The 16611-nt window shown below is 41.9% G+C and overlaps 2 protein-coding genes across 4 annotated transcripts in view; one reads left to right on the plus strand and one right to left on the minus strand.

The window, feature by feature from the left end:
• Positions 1 to 8865, plus strand: part of git1 (G protein-coupled receptor kinase interacting ArfGAP 1) — a 24656-nt gene extending 15791 nt beyond the window's left edge. For 2 of the 3 annotated variants that reach the window (XM_008426050.3, XM_008426049.3), the window contains 7 exons: positions 1218 to 1370; positions 3141 to 3482; positions 4469 to 4549; positions 4951 to 5021; positions 5096 to 5272; positions 5523 to 5586; positions 5667 to 8865. In XM_008426050.3, coding sequence (XP_008424272.1) covers positions 1218 to 1370; positions 3141 to 3482; positions 4469 to 4549; positions 4951 to 5021; positions 5096 to 5272; positions 5523 to 5586; positions 5667 to 5882 — 1104 coding nt within the window. In that variant the 3' untranslated portion in view covers positions 5883 to 8865. The remainder of the gene's footprint in view (positions 1 to 1217; positions 1371 to 3140; positions 3483 to 4468; positions 4550 to 4950; positions 5022 to 5095; positions 5273 to 5522; positions 5587 to 5666) is intronic. The other variant, XM_008426051.3, reaches the window with a different exon arrangement.
• Positions 8837 to 15728, minus strand: tp53i13 (tumor protein p53 inducible protein 13). Its single transcript, XM_008426052.3, has 9 exons — positions 15246 to 15728; positions 15052 to 15129; positions 14759 to 14794; positions 14402 to 14460; positions 13332 to 13410; positions 11297 to 11425; positions 10999 to 11190; positions 9974 to 10871; positions 8837 to 9897 (listed from the first exon to the last, which is right to left on the minus strand). Exons 1-9 carry the CDS (start codon positions 15360 to 15362, stop codon positions 9791 to 9793), a joined length of 1695 nt encoding a protein of 564 aa, XP_008424274.1. The 5' UTR covers positions 15363 to 15728; the 3' UTR covers positions 8837 to 9790.
• Between the last annotated feature and the right edge of the window lie 883 nt (positions 15729 to 16611).

Below are 16611 nucleotides of genomic sequence, written 5' to 3' on the forward strand. Positions count from 1 at the left end.
TCAGAAGTTTGGGATTTGTTAAACCTTTATTCAGAGAAAACGACAAAAATTTAAATTCTTAGTTTCTACAAAGACTCTTGGATCGTTTTGAAATACTAATGTTAAGAATTCAGCCACTCACTTGGTTTCTATGAGAAAAGGAGCTCAAACATCTTTGTCATCTTTGAGGGAATTTGCCGCACTCTGGATTCGGTCATAGCTTCTGGGTGACATCATCAGCTATTCTAAGTCTGTCAGTGGGGTATTGTTCATGCAACGAGAGTGTGTGCAGCTGCATGGTTGGAGAGGAGGAGGCGGCAGGGAACAATATGATGAGAGAAAATGATGTGGAAATGAGAAGGTTGGGTGGCTAACCTGGTGTCCGTTAATGAGCTGCGGACAGCCGAGTTTGGAAGTCGTAACTGGTTTAGTTGCAGGGAGCGGGAGAGGGCTGAATATGAGCCTGCTTCAGGGTCACAGGAAGTGGGGGAGGATGGCGAGCAGAGAGCCAGAACTAAGGCTCCTCTGTCTGATCTGGTCGGCAAGCCGGCCCTCTTCCTCTCACACAGCTGCACACTCTGTTTACAATTAGCATAAAGAGGACATCTTTAGTCTGATCAGTTCATAAAATGTTGGGATTTCATTTTCACTGCTGCGAAGCCTTTCAAAAAACATAACGGACAAGTTAAAATCCTCTTTAAATGGGGAAAAATATAAGATGCGACATAAAGTATTCATCTTTTTGGCTTTAATTTAATTTGATATTGAATATGATCCTAAACATCCAGCGAGTTTTACTGTGAAGCAGACTTGGGCGGGCCCTTCTGTTGCACTTGGCTAAATAAAGCAAAAGTGAGCCATATCCTGTTCTTGTTGCTGAAAATACACGGCCAAAAAAAGGCGCAGACAAAGATAAATTTAGAACATTGTTTGCAATTATACATTTTTTTGTTGTTGTCCTGCACAAAACTGCAAAACTTTATGTTTTGAATCCGCAACGGCTTGTTTACTTTATGCTTTAAGCATTTGTTTAGTTCATTGTTGAGCTGGGAAGAACAAAACATGTTTAAATTCTAATTTGTTCTTGTTTATCTTTAAAAAAATATATATATATAAAGCATCACAGATTTGCACTGTAAACGGAAAAATTATGACGATTTCTCACATTCAACTCAAGTTTTATGTAAGTAAGTTTTAAAATCCTCACCAGTCTCTGACTCCCTCTTCCTACCACCCAGAGCATGGACTCCTCTGACCTGTCCGACGGCCCCATCACCCTGCAGGAGTATCTGGAGGTAAAGAAGGCCCTGGCCTCCTCAGAAGCCAAGGTGCAGCAGCTGATGAAGGTCAACAACAACTTGAGCGAAGAGGTCCGGCGGCTGCAGAAGGAGGTACGGCAGAAGGTGCACAGATCAATTAGACAAGTGAGAGCAGAGTATGCATTAAAGGGACAGTGCAGATTTTGTGGAAGCAAGGTTATTATCAGCAGCAGCTTCCTTTCTTGTAGTAAACGCACATCGTATCACAGAAAGGCACCAGGCTAACAGCAGACGGATTTGCCTCCACAGATAGGAACATTTTCTGTTATTTTTAAATGGGATGTAATGCTGATGACTTCACAAAACTTTATCTTATAAAATTCTTGTTTTTTTGAATGTGAAATCTCTATTTGACAAAACTGGGGGAAAAAATATCATGACAGATGTAATAAAGTCAAAGTGTTTGTTGTAAAACACTTCAAAGAAAAGTTGGATTTCAAACATGTGGTTTGGTGTTTAGATAGTTGATATTTTCTTTCCACACAGATGTTAGTTTGACATTCAGTTAAAGTTCTTACTGGAAGACGAGCTTTTTTCTGTCGACAAGAAACAATTTCAGCCTTAGTTCTTGTATGAAGCCTGGCTGCTGTGTCGTTTTAATAATGTCGATCTGTTAATTGTGGCTTGTTTTGATTCCATGTGAGTCATCTTCATGGCAGTTTGTTCATTATAAACTGCTAGTTTTAATTTATTTCACCCATGATTCATTCGTGTGGTTTACATTGTCACATCTCAGAAGTTTTATTGAGGACACGCACTGTAAATGAGAGACATAAAAAAAGAAAAAACTTTAATTTTCCACTGCTGATCCATTTAAAGCAACATAGGTCCATGATTGCAAGACACAGATCACCACTCTTAGTTAATTCACTATTGAATAGATTGTGATGATGTATAAGTAACAACAGTCTTTAATTATGCTAATGCCTGTAATTAAAAGAGTGTTTTGCAGACATAATGCATTATTTATATACACTGAACAAAGAAAAATGCCCCCTATCCAAAAGCTGTCAGTTTGTACAACCTGGGAAAATATGCAAAATTATCCCAAAGTTTCACCCAATGTTTGGGAAGTGATTCTGAAAACCTGACGGTAGAAAAATGTTTCCTACTATAATTGCAACGTAACATATTATTAATGCTTAATCTAAAGGAAAAAAAAGGTTCCAGGTGGAAATATGAAGGTGCTAATGAGGTATCAGAGGTTGGATGAATGGGATTTTTGTTTTGTTTTGTTTTTTAAATTCACGTGTCTGCATTAAGCAAAAAGATGACTTCCTATACTCTTTATATATTTTTTTTATTTGTGCAAGAATTAAATATCTTTCAAAGTAGAGATTCTGCATCTGATCTCAGAGACCAAATGATAAAACGTCCCATAGAAAGTTAGCTCACCCACAGTCGGGACCCCACTGATTAAAACATTTTGTTTTCAGTGCTGAAGTTCATAATCCAATTTTTCAGCAAAGCCATAGGAATTGCATCAAAGTAAATGGATTTGAGTTTCTTTTGTCAGGTCTCAATATTGTTTCTAGCTGCTTCATTCAAACAGATGCTGGTATTTTAGTTTTGTAGCACGCTTAATTGTGAATTGTGTCATGCGCGGTCGCACTTCAGATTCCTAATGTTTGGTCAGACCCAATCCCTGTTTAAGTATTTTTTTTTTTATCACATACTTCATTTCCCCATGTTTGATATGAGTTACAGTGAGAAGCTGTTGTTTTTTTTTTCATTATGGTTGCCTGTTTTTTGACGATTCAGTTTCTCCTGACCCGCTCCCTACTGCCCCCTCCGTGTTCCTCCATCCCACTCTCCATCCTCTCTCCTTCCGCTCTCCACTAGATCACCCGGATGCAGACAGAGAACAGTGCGTTACGGGGGGGCCAGCAGGCTGGGGGGGCAGCTGGCCATGGGGTTGGGGGCCCAAGTGGAGGGAGGGGCCACTGGGTGAGTGGTGGGATGTTTGGAGGAGTTGTTGCTGGGGGTTTGGGTGGGTTCGGTTCAGGAGCTGACCCCACGGGGCTCACTGTGCCCCCCTCAGCCAGCCCTTACCCCCCTCTCTACCGGAGGGACCGGCAAGCCATCTCCATGTATGAGCCGGGGGCGGCCCCGGGGCCCACGGCTCACGGCCCCCCAGCCCTGGACTCCCTTGCAGCCCGCCTGCAGCCCCTCAACACACCCAGCGTAAGTTAGAAAGCCCCACCGTCCAACCTTCCTGTCGGTGTCCCTGATTGGCCGTTGCTAGGCTCTAGTCCAATCCTGATGTGTATTTTCCACACCTCTTTATCTTCTGCATCTTTTTAACCGATCCTTCTCCTTTCAAAAGATCGATTTGTGCTCAATTCTCAAGTTAAATTCATATGAAAAAAATGTTAAGTATTTGACTTTTCACTTTTTCTAAGAGGAGCACAAAGATGATCTTAAGGAGAAAGATGTAGAAACTGGAATGTTTCAGTTCTTCTTTTGCCTGGCTGGCGGTTCCTCTGACGCTCTGCTCTTTTGCCTGGATCCTTTCCGATTCTTTGTGACCTTCCGGGTAGCTCTGCTGCCGCTGCTAGATCTGGAAACGGCACACATGCGCATGCACACACTTAAAAACAGAAGCATCTCTCTGATGGAGTTGGGGAGGATTTGAATCAATCCTGACACCTGTGTGACCGGTTCAGCCGTCAGTTATTCCCTCAGCCTCAATACAAACCCCCCTGGTCTCCAATCCACGAGCTCCTTCCACCAAGATTTACCTGCGTGTGTTTTTTCTTTTTGTCCGTCTCTTCACCGTCCGCCCCTCGCTCACTGCGGTGTCATCGCTCCATTTCATCTCCACTGTAGGTGTTTTTCACTTATCTCCTAGAAAACCTTCTGGAGTTGAAAATCAGTCTCATCTGTGTTCATAGTTTTTTTTTTTGTTTTTTTTTTGTTTTATGCAATGTGATTTTAACCTAATAGTTTACAGATCTTCTAGAAACAAGAGAGAACACAGAGCTTCCTGTAGCTGCAGTGGGACAAAGCTAAAGCTGGCTCTTTTTCATCTTGTTTCTCAGCTGTTTCTCCCTGCCGTCACTCTTCCCTCAGCCAAACCGTTTTGTCGGCTTATCTATCGATCTGAAATGTTCTCTGGCATTAACTGCTTCTCCCACTCTCCATATGTGTGTGTTGCTCTGTCCTTCTAGGTAAGGAAGGGCGGAGTTAGTAGTCCAGGACTGTATGGAGTCCAGCATGTGTCCGGATCTACGGAAATGGGCCGATACATGGTGAGCAGAAGCTCTGCACTCTGATTATTCACACAGAAACCAAAAGGAGACGTGCTGTTTAAAAGAAGCAAATTCGTATAACTCAAATGTGCAACAGATTTTCAACAGCTAAGGCATTTTGCTACCACCAAGAGGAAAGCGGTTAAAGTACAGCGCTATGAGCCAACAGTTTAAGTTTAAATCTCTACATCTGCCTATGTGACTTCTGGGATGATGACGTTTACGAACCTTTTAGTAAATTTGTCTTGTGCCGTGATTATTTTCACCCCAAATGTTTTCAGTGCTGTTCTATTAAAGATCGACTGAAGTAATCTTTTTTTTTTTAAGTGAATCAACACAGGAAAGCGTTTTTTTTTGTGTTTTTTTTTTTTTCACCGAGCTGCTTCTGTTACTTTCTTTAGGTGTCCAAACCCGAGAAGCATGGCAGCGGCACAGACAGTGACTATGACAACACACACGATCATTTACAAAGGTCGGCATGATCAAGCCAACGCTGAGATTCCTCAGATATGCATCAGTTAATCTTAACCGCGTCTCGTTCTCCAGTATCGGCCGGAGCAGCGAAGAGGAGGGTCGGGGCGAGTCTGAGGAGGGAGGGGGCAGCGAGGCGGGCGAGCCGGACCCCACCCTGCCGTGCACAGAGGACGTGATACTGAAGACGGAGCAGGTGACTAAGAACATCCAGGAGCTGCTGAGGGCCGCACAGGAGTTCAAACACGACAGGTAAAGGAAAAACTCTCCCGGCTGCCCGTTCGTACAGATGTTCCTCTCCTCAGCAGGGATTGTTCTGCTCTCTGGAAGGCCGAAGGTTTCCCAGCCTTACTTGGCGAGATGATCTTCAGTCGTTTTCCTCTCTTAATTTTGAGCTAGCAAAATAAATTAGGTTTCAATAATTCAGATAAGTCTTAAAGAGTCGAGTGAGATCATCTAAATTATATATATTTTTCTTTCCATGTTGACACGTTTTCATTAGCTTTGTCCCGTGTTCTGAGAAGATCTACTCTGCCGTCACTGAGATGGCTTCCCTCTTCCCCAAAGTAAGACCTCCTCTCCTCTGAATTCTGCTGCGTTTTTGTGTCAACACCATTGCCTGACCTTAATTGGCGTCTCCCTGCAGCGGCCAGCGCTCGATGCTGTCCACTGCTCCCTGCGCCTGCTGGCTTCCAGCGCCTCGCGGCTGCAGGTGGAGTGTCGCAAGGCGGCGCCCTCGGAGCCCGGGGCCCCGGCGGTGGACTACCAGCTGCTCACCCAGCAGGTCATCCAGTGCGCCTACGACATTGCGAAGGCTGCTAAGCAGCTGGTCACCATCACGACGCGCGAGAAGAAGCAGTGACTGAACCAACACAGAGACGGGGAGAGAGAGGCAAGAGGCCGATGCATGGGGGAGAGGCCTTCGGGGGGGAAGGAGGACGAGGGACGACACGATCAGGCTGTGGATGGAGGGAGCGATGGAGGAAGAGAAGAAAAGCTTGGAAGATGCACGAGGAAGCAGAGATTGCTCTGGACAAACGTCAAAAGCATGGAAGTGAAGGTAGGGGAAGGACAGGTAGAAGGGTCGGATCTGGAGTTGGAATGAGAAGTGTTTAATAAACCGCTGAAACTGTTGTGGGAAAACATGAAACCTGATGTTGGGAGATGTACAGCGAACTGGATTCTTAAACGTTATTGCTTTATTTATTTTGGTCCAACGTTGTCCGTCCCGTTTTGTGCGCCTTGTCGCCTTGGGAAGAACTTCTGCCACAGAGAGAGAAGCGGCACAGCCTCCTGGGAGGAGGCCGGACATTCCTCCTCTTCTTTCCCCTTTCCTCTCTTTCTTCACTTTCTCCCCGTCTTGTCTGTCCAACCTGAAGTGTGGACCCTCTCTGCTCCCACTGACGTCCCGGGCAGGACGAGCGAGCGGCGCAGAGGAGGACACACCTCCACCGAGGCCCTCAGACTCTCCAGCTTTTCTACTGGAGGGCCTTGAGTTTTTCTTCCAATCCATCGCTGTCTTGTTGGCGGTACACGGCATGATCTGGCATGTTTTCATTTCATTTTTTCTGTTTCTTTCTGAACCCGCAAATCAGATTGATTTGCACCTCTAAGGACTTTCGCCCTTTTTTACTGACTTTAAACACTTACACTGGAATAATTATGATTTATTGTTTATCATGTTTTTTTTTTGTGTGTTGACAATTTTACTGACTGTTATTTTGATTTAACTGTTTCTGTAAGTTTATTTTATTGTGCTAAAATGAATTCAGACATAACAGGGAGACAGCTGGGAGTACTTTCCCCTCTCGCTGGGAGATGAGCAAATCTGCACACTCAGATCAACAAGAACCTGAGAAGATATTTCCCAGCATTTCTAAGCGCTCTTCTTCTTTCCTCTCATGTTATCGTGTGGCCAAGGGGTTGAAACAGTTGCCAAAGGAGAGTGCGTTTCATTTTCTGTCGGAGCGGAAGCCCCTTCGCCGCATTGTAGACAGACCAGGATCCTCATCTATCTTTTTTTTTGTGCTTGTTTTCTCCTGAAAAAAAAAACTCTTCCTCATTTATACACAGCCAGTGAAATCATCTCAGAATCATTCGCAGTGCCAAGCGGGATAATATTAAACGACAACAAAAAAAAAAAACATTTAGCTTGGTTTGTTTACAAGGAAGAGCCTGGCAGCCCTTAACCTGCATGCATGCTAGAAAACAAAACACAATTCAGATTTTAGTAGGCACGCAGAAAGCCCTGGATCTGGCCACCTGGATCGTAGAAAATGTTCTTGTTTAACGTCCTCAGTTTATGGAGAGTACTTGATTTGGTTCGCCATGTGTTATTTTTCACTCGCAGGACTGTCTGGCAAGCACAATCAGGCAGACGAGCTGTTTTCCAGCTCAGACGGCCTGCCGATCTGGGCCACAGATGTTGTCTGTGTTTCTGAACTCTGCCAACAGGAAACAGCAATGGGAACAAATGTTTTATTCCAATTTTTGTTTTGTTTTGTTTTTTTACATATATATATATATTTAGTGCACTTTCCCTACCCAGCAGTTCTATCTCATTGTATTGTGCCGAACAAATATGCTAGTTTCTGTAAGGACGAATGCTGATTAGATCCTTTCTACGACTTTCTTGTAGGTTATTAAGGATGTGATCAAACAGCTGTGCAACTGTTTCGTCTCAAACTGCTGCCTTTCAGCAGGACATCGTGTTTAGCTGCACTGCTTTACCCGCCTCAATCACGCTTTGCTTTATTTGTCGCTCGTTTGGCTGACTGTCCTTCAGCCTCACATGACTGAACACTGTTGAGGAACGTTGAATCTCATCCATGTGACTCTTTTATCCATCTACGGTTGGAGTTTTGAATGCCTTTGCACATCGTCATCATCTCCTGTTCGACTGACTGTTTTAGTGATTTACGACTTTACTGACAAACAGAAGTGGGGGGGCCAGAAGAAAAACGTGCTCCTTCAATCATCAGTGCCCATGTTTTAGACTAGAGCCATATATATATATATATATATAAATATAAAAAATAAACATATATTTTCATGCTATTTTCTATTAAGCTCCATGTTAGGGTTATGTTTGTGGGATATTTATGTCTATTTGTTGGCCTAAAGGGCTTCAGGCTGCGACATCTGCTCTCCAAATCTTCAGTCAGCTCGACCCGACATTTGAAGTGCCGTTTGGTTGCCCTCCTGTGTGATCAGACTGGAGATATTAACAATCCAGCGAGAATCCACAAGACGTGGAGGAGAAAACACAGGCTGATCTCAGTGTGAGTTGCACTATTTTCAAACACCAGCTGGTTGAAGTTGGATCTACGTACCGCACTCTCCCAAAGGTCTTGGCAGGATTAGTTTTGTCTGAAGCGCACTTTGGCCGAACACTACAGTCATCTCAACAGGACGGGTCTAAAATGCACGTGGCCCGGTCCTTCCTACGTTTGGTAGACACTACTTAGGGTGCCTCTAGTTTGAATGTTAAATGCTTCCTTTCGCTCATGTCACTTAACTTTATATACTACTTTTTGTTCAGATTTTGGGGTGATGATTTCTAATTTTAGAGACACTCACAGGTTATCAGTTGGACCAATCCATGCACAGGAGACGTGAAGAGTCGCAGGTTTTTGTTCTTGAACACGGACTTGTGCTGTGGTCTGCACTGTTTTCATCCTTGACTTTTCTTTAAATTGCACCAGGAATTCAGAGATGGGAGAGCTTTGTGTTGACAGAAGGCATTAACTGTATAAAGTAGAGAAAACGGTGACTTGCGGAGAGAAAAGGTCAATCATAATGGAAACTCATAAGCTGTACATTTGTAATAAAACAATTTAATTGCCCTTCCTAATGTGTGAATATTCTTTATACGTGACATTGTAGTTTCCCCAGCCCAATTAAAAATCTATGGCAAGACATAAGTTCTGTTCACAGATTGTCTCTATCCAGTTTGACAGTCCTCGAGTAACTTTGCAAAGAAGAATGAGCAAATATTTCAGCCTCTACAGAGAGCAAAAGACACATCCTTGCGATTGAAAATTTTTGAATACTAATACTTGCCCCATTTCTCATAATTTCCTTTGCAGAAAAATGTTAACAATCATGTCTCATTCCTTCCAAAACATGTTTATGTGTTACTTTGGTTTTGTGTATTCCCAAAACATCCCAATAAACTAACCAAACTTTGTTTCTTAAGGCAACACGATTTGAAAAAATTGTCTTCCAGGGGCGTGAAGACAATTGCGAGGCGTTGTACAAAAGACTTTGGGATCTTTAATATTTGCGAGGACATCCTATGGCTATTAACAGAACCAGCGTACCCATTCACACGTAGGTGAAAAACATTTTACCACATCCTATATATAGAACAAAACAGCTGTAAACATTAAAACACATTACAAAGGTGTTGCTTATAACAGCAACGTACATTTCAAGACTTTACAGGTCAAAGAAGTAATTAAACTACATGTAGAAAAAAAATAAAAATAACTGGCCACAGTTTTTTATGTTCCTAAATATTACTGTTTTAAATGACTTACTGCCCAACAACCCTTAACAAAACCAATGATGCAGTTGACCAGAGACATATTCAGGATCAAGCTGACTTTACACCGCTATGGCCCACAGCACCTACACTGTAGAACCAGGAAGAAATAGGAGAAAAGTCCAATTTAAAGCATCTTCTGCTTGGTTAGACACATTATTCATTTCATCTGAATGCAGTTTGCATTATTAATTTTTTTTATTTAGTTGAAGCCCAGCCTCGTACTATGGATTTTCATCGGAGCTGGAGGAGCTCGGCAGGAGAACGCATTCCTTCCTTCGGCCTCTTTTCGGCCTCCTCTTTGAGATTCTCAACCTCCTGCGTATCACGTCTAGAACACAAGCACATCACAGTGAGCACTCGTTCCCAGCAACACGGAGATCAGATCCCCGTGCGGTCCTACCTACCCGCCACGCTGTCGTAGTCCTGTTGCGGGTCGCGCCAGTACAGGCTGGGTGTGGTCCTCCAGTGGCGGTACAGGCGGGTGTGAAGAATGGACAAAGTGAGGAGAACCAGCAGGAAGCCCAGCGCCGCTGCGGCCCAGACTGCCTCGTCCGTCCTGGGGGTCCTCTGCAGTCCGATGTTCACCACGGCAACCCGGCTCGCCACTGCGGACGGTTTAGAGCAGTCACAGCGTTCGCCTGCTTTGCAGTCACAACACTCGATGCTGCTGGATTTCTTGGTTTCCGACTGGGAATTCTGCTGCCGATGCTCCGACTGGGACTTGGAAGCGGAACTGGACTTTGTGGGAAGAGGCTTGACGGTGGGTTGTCGATTATGTTCGGCCTCCCTTTCTTTGACATCAACCACTTCTTCATCCCTCGTCCTTCCCTGAACCATGAGGCCCTCTGCAGTCTTTATCTCCTTCATGCCGTCTCTGACAGAGTCTGCACCTTCATGTTGAGATGGATCGGTCTGAAGCAGACTCTCTGAGTTGTGCGACACCAGATGAGGGGTGGGGGATGATGTAAAAGTCTGATGTTGCTTCCGGGTCTCGGACTCAGAAGTCTGGAAAGAAGAATCCAGGGGACGCGTTTGTCCTGGATGCGAGTCTGATTCTGGTCCAAGCGAGCTGCTGTGATTCTGGACATCGGCTGTTCTTTGGGGAATATTTTTGTTGATCTGACTGGAGTCATTTGTCATTTTTTCAGCTCTGTTATATTTTGCAATTGCATCTCGAATTTCCCTATTTTTCCTTCCCTCTTTAATTTGTCTCAAGGAATCCTTCTTTACACCAGGCAGTGCCCCGGTGATTCCGCTCGGCAAAGAAGAAATGGTCTGTTCACAGCATTGCCTCACAGAAACCTATGGATTTAAAATAGTAGTTACTTAGTGTTGTACCAAACACCAAAGTTCCTATTTTTGATCATTTTACTCATGATGCCACATGTAAATCAACAGAAAATCAATGTATTTCACCAAATCTTCTAACCTTATTTTCTGCCGATGGCCCCAGATGCTGCAGGCCTGCTGACCTGGTCAACAGGAGGTTGTACTTCCTGGTTTGAGTTCTCTTGTCAACTTTACCTCTGGAGGCTTGTGTCGTCTGCAGCCAATCACAGACCTCTGAAGAGGCCACGGTGGTCAGCTCCAACGTGCGACCCCAGGACACCAAGGCTATTGGCTAAGGATGACAAACATCCCATTACAAACCACCCTTCAGATTATTAAACTGAGCATTAACTGCAGTGCTAAACTGAAGGGGGAAAAAAACAACAACAGTGGTTTACCATGTCTCTGCTGAGTTGTGGGTGTGGAGTGATGATGTGACCCGGCAGACAGGAGCGAGCCAATAAAGAAAGGAGGCGACGCTCTGCGAGCTCCACACAGGGATGGTAGAGCAGAACAGTGGCACCATGCTGGGGAAAAAAAACACGTCAGACCAAATGGTGAAATACTTTGTAACCTAAATCAGAAAAGCAAAACATTTCTATAAGACGTCGGATGATTTGTACCTGCAGGTCAGCTGCTCTGACCTCTGAGGTTAAAAAGAAAATGTGATCCTAGATTGTATTTAAGTCATCACACTAGTCACAGGTAAGGTTTCAAATCATCACGCAAATTTTAAAATGTAACAATAACCTGAGTAAATACAAAAAGCTGATTTTATTTCATCATTTTATTTATTGGTGGAAAAAAAACATCACAACCAACCAGAGGCTACATGAAACACTAAGTATGAGTTTGTTGGAAAAGTAAATAAAGCTTCAGATTGGTGAAAGTCACCGTTATGCTTTATCTATCCGCTTCATCAGGTGATCGTGAATTTGCCAGGATCATTTCCAAGTTGCTCAGTGTCTCTGAAATCACAGGAGCCGAACCGTCCATGGTGCTGCGGTATGCGGACAGTCAAAATTCAAATGTTTCTTCGGCCGTGGTGGACTGGAGTTTGACCTCTGTGCTTTAAAGGGTAGGTCTGTACCTCTGTTGTTCTGCAGGTATCCCAAAGGCTTTAAAAGTGGCTTTGTATTCCTTTCCACACTGTTCTTCAGTTGCTTTAGATCTTTGATTTATTTATTTATTTATTTTTTTTTAATCTTCAGATGATATTTTGATTTAGGATGTATTTTAGTCTACATGTTGTTGAAGTTCTCTTTCATAAGATTTCTTGATTATGTCTGACTGAACTCTGCTTTCCAAAAATGTGGTCAATTACAGGTAAATCTTTAAAAATAGATGTTCTATTTATGTGGGTTATGTGTATGTGACATGAAAATTAGTTCAGGTCTGAAACATTTAAGTGATCTGAAACGGTTAAAAGGTAAAGTGCTCAAATGTTTTGTTCACAGTGCATTTTTGTAATTTGAGGAGTTCTATATTTACTGTCCATGAATCACTCAGAAACAGCCTGTTTCATGTGACTAAATTTTAATATATATTTTTTTATCTTAACTTTGTTGCCTGTTGCAAGAAATATGTGGATTTGGAAGACATTACACTTGTACCAAGTTGGGGGTGGGGGGAGAACACCCTGACCTGCTAGTATGCTAATTAGTATAATTACAGTGACGTCTGTTGAGTCATAGAATAAAAAAAACTTCCTGGATGAGCTGAATTTACTTCACAGCACAGGCCGGTGGTTAGCTGAAGTGCTTTGTAAATATTACGTTACTACTTAAGTCCGTGGTTTTCAAGGATTTAACAAGTAGCCGTAAACAGAATGCAGTTGGATAGAAGGTAATACTTGGATCTTAATCATCATAGCAACAGCACACTGACTGAATCTCACTTCCAGTTCTCTTGGGAGAAAGTCCCAAAGGGCCTGAGGGCACATGTTGTACCTTAAGATCTGGACGTGTTAAATCACGTTTCCACTCCTGTGATAACAAAGCCTGGATTATGACCAATACTAGAAAGATATCACTATGGTATTATTTTCTATTCCACATTACATTTTGAGGTGATCATTGTTGAGGTGTAAATGACAACAGTAAAATTAATACATATGTTTTTTTCTGCTTTTTTTTTTTTCAAACTGCACAAAGTTTTTTTTAATTTTTTTTTTAGTAAATTCTTCAAAGTACATCCTGCAAAGTTGTGGTTCCAATACATTTAGCATAAAATATAACAATAAAGCAACATTTTCATGCCACAGCCACTGTTTACATCTAAATATGACAAAGAGTTAGAATTGAATGCAGATCTTGGTTCAGGGGATTTTTTTTGGGACTGGAGTCAAACGACTTGGCAGTAAGTTCCTGTGAGGAGAGAGATGAGCAACAGACAGAAAAGCTGAATTTATAAATGTTGGATTTTGACACTTACATGCAAATTATTTAGCCACCGCTGAGGAGGACAATACAAGTACTCTCCACTCTCTGCCATTACTGGCCTGAATGCTCCACTAAAAAGAAAAAGAGGTTAAATTCATTTTATGTCTTGCATATTTTTTTTTTTACAACCATGATGTTTGCAGAAATTGAATTATTACCCATTTTGTCACACTACAACCACAAAGTTCTGATATTTTTAAGATTTTATGTGACAGATGACTAAAAAAGAAATGAATTAGTGTGAAATGATACATGGTTTTCAATGTTTCTTCTAATAAAATCTTAAAAGTGTGGCATGCATTTTTATTCAGCTCCACTAAATCAAACCTTAGCAGAATTGCCATTTGCAAAGAGTGAGAGCTTTTATTATTCTTTAAAAAAAAAAAAAAGCTCAAATTCAGTTAAATTGGATGGAGAGCATCAATTTTCAAGTCTCGCCTAAGATCAATTTGGGTCTAGACTTTGGCTGCGTCATTTTATCACATGAACATGCTTTGATCTAAACAACTCCATTGTTGCTAAGCTGTATGCTTCGGCTTATTGAGAGTCTTTTGAGTCTCTTACAGGGTTTTCTCAAGGATCATCCTGTATTTAGCTGCATCCATCTCCCAGAGAATTCTGAGCAGCTTTCTTGTCCCAGTTCAAGAAATAATTGATGGCTTGTTTAGGGTGAAATGCCTAAACAAATTGAAACTTTTCAATTTTAGTCTCATCTGACTGAAGCATCTTCTATAACATATTTACTGTGGATTTCTTCCATATAATTTCTTCCAGCTAATCCTCTATAAAGTACTAGATTTGTGCCTTATATGACTAATATTTGAACTGCCCATCAAGTCTTCCACCTAATATGTTGATCTCAAGTTTCCAATTAAACAGGAGTTGGGTGCAAATGCAGGCCACACTTTTCTTATTTTTGTTAGGAAATATTTCTTAAACTCTGTGTGAAAATCCTTCCACTTCACCATTATGTGCTAATTTGTACATCACGTAAAATGCATACAAATTTGATATTGTAGCATGGAAAGAAGTTAATACGTTAGTAAGGTAGTGAACACCTACCTGTTGGGAATGGAGTGGCTGTAGGGGATCAGATAATCCATGCATATTTGCCTTGCTGGCTGTGACATAAGAGAAAATCAAAACGAATGAGCTTTTAAAAACATTAGTATGAGAAAAATCCAAAGATATCTGCTGGTAACAGTTTTTAAGTTTAATTTACTGAAAAGGGAGGCTTATGCCAGCTTCTGTAGCTAAGTGGATGCTTAATGTTTGCCTCACACTTTTAACTTTTACCCTGTATGCCTGCATTGTTACCGTTTCGGATGAAGCCAGGGGATGTTCATATTAAGCAAAAAAGGATGAGAACAACTCAACAAAGACAGCAAAAGGAAAGTGCTTGGTAAAGTGTTAACTCACCTCGGGGTCACTCACGGTGTCAATACTTAGAAGTCTCTGTAGATAGGAATAAGAATGACCCCATTAAAATGCTGATGGAGCAACCTGAGCAACATCAAACCTGACAAATGCTCAGCACTTCGGTTTGACGTGTCTGTGAGCAGTGCTGAATGTCCAGAGTTTATCTCTGTTGCTTTCCTATGATTGTTTTTCACTTCCTGAAATTTGTCGTCTAACACACCGTACCTCACTGGGTCAAAGAGATAACGAATAATGTAGATGAAGTCGGGGACGTCTATTGTATCCATGGTTACCTGAGCAGACTCTGGCCGGGAACGGACTGAACACCCCAAATAAACCGCATCTGTGGGCAGGTCTCTGTCCAAATATAGCTGAAACACACACAGAAAGTAAATGTAGTTACAGGGCTGCAATGACTGAATATAGCTCATGCTGAGCAACAAACAAACACTGAATCGGTGATACAGCTATAATAACACAACCTTACCTTTCCGTTGTCGCATCCTGGTCCCAGAGATTCGGAAGCACCGCACCGACCCAAGGCGAGCCACAGCGCCGCCAGCAGAGTCGCTGCCAGCGGCGGGGAGCTCGTTTGGCTCGGCATGGTGAGGTCCAGTCACTCATTCAAGTCGGTATAAACCCCGCATTTAGATGGTTTCCATAGCTTCCCCGTAGTGCTCTAACAAGAGACGGTTGGCAAAAACAACCTTCGACCTTTCGTTATTCCCAAAACACTAAACGGAACCATAACACAAGTTCGGTTGAACAAAAGGTGTGTCTATTGAGCCTTAGCTTGTCTGAAGTCTCGTCAGTTGTGTTTCCTTCACAGAGCAAAATTAACAAGAGACAAAGTAACTAACATACACAAAAGCGCTTAACAGAGAAGTGTAAACACTTCCATAAGTTCACACGGGCGACATATTAGTTAAGACAGCAAGGTCGCTGAAAACTGCCATTTCCGTCTGCATTTCAAAGTAAAAGCGTTAGTTGCCTTTCCACAAAAGCTTATTAGACATGAGTGGAATAAGAATGTTTTTTTTACCCCAGTTTATTGTCACTTTTCATATAGTTAAATGAAAAACTGCTTTACAAATGTGACAAAAACAAAGGTAAGATTAGTCAATTTATAAAGCAAAACTCATAAACAAGGCAACGCATTTTAAAGGAAAGCATGAGCAATGCTAAATCAAATTAACTATATAGGGGTAAAAGTTATATAAAAGATGATCATATAATATTGAAAAGATACAGCCAATGTGGATTAAAAAATAAACTAAAAATAATCTTTTATCTTTGTAGGAATGATGGAGACAAGAATATCAATTTTGAATTAAGGAGGTTTGGTTCAACTATTACCTTCCCACATTTATTTCTTGTCCTGGAAAAACACTGAGTAGCCACATGATTTTTTTTAACAAGACATAACGTCACTCCTTTTTCAAACAGTGTGCCAGAGCAGGGATTTAATGATTGGTGTGACTGCTGACTGATATGTTTTGTTTTGTTTTTTTTCCAGACTTGTACAGACATTATTAATACTTCTGATTTTTTTAAGGTGGTACGAAACTGACATAGTGATAGACTATGTGTTTATTTAAAGTCAGCCCTAAGTCTGGATTTCTCTCTCATCTTGAGGTATTTAGTCACTAAAAGCCTAGCTGAGAGCTCATTTCTTGGTCTGTAGTTTTTGGGCCCAGAAATGAAAACATAACAAAAAAACTTATCTTTCATCTGCATTTAGTTGGAGAAAATGCTGGCCAGACCAAGCACTAACAATATTGACAAAAGCTTTAAGGGATAGTAGTCATGTAGTGACCCAGAAATATAAAGTTTAGTGATATTTGCATATGGAT

The sequence above is a fragment of the Poecilia reticulata genome, chromosome 13 (assembly GCF_904066995.2).
Source record: "Poecilia reticulata chromosome 13, P_reticulata-male-v2, whole genome shotgun sequence".
NCBI lineage: Eukaryota > Metazoa > Chordata > Actinopteri > Cyprinodontiformes > Poeciliidae > Poecilia > Poecilia reticulata.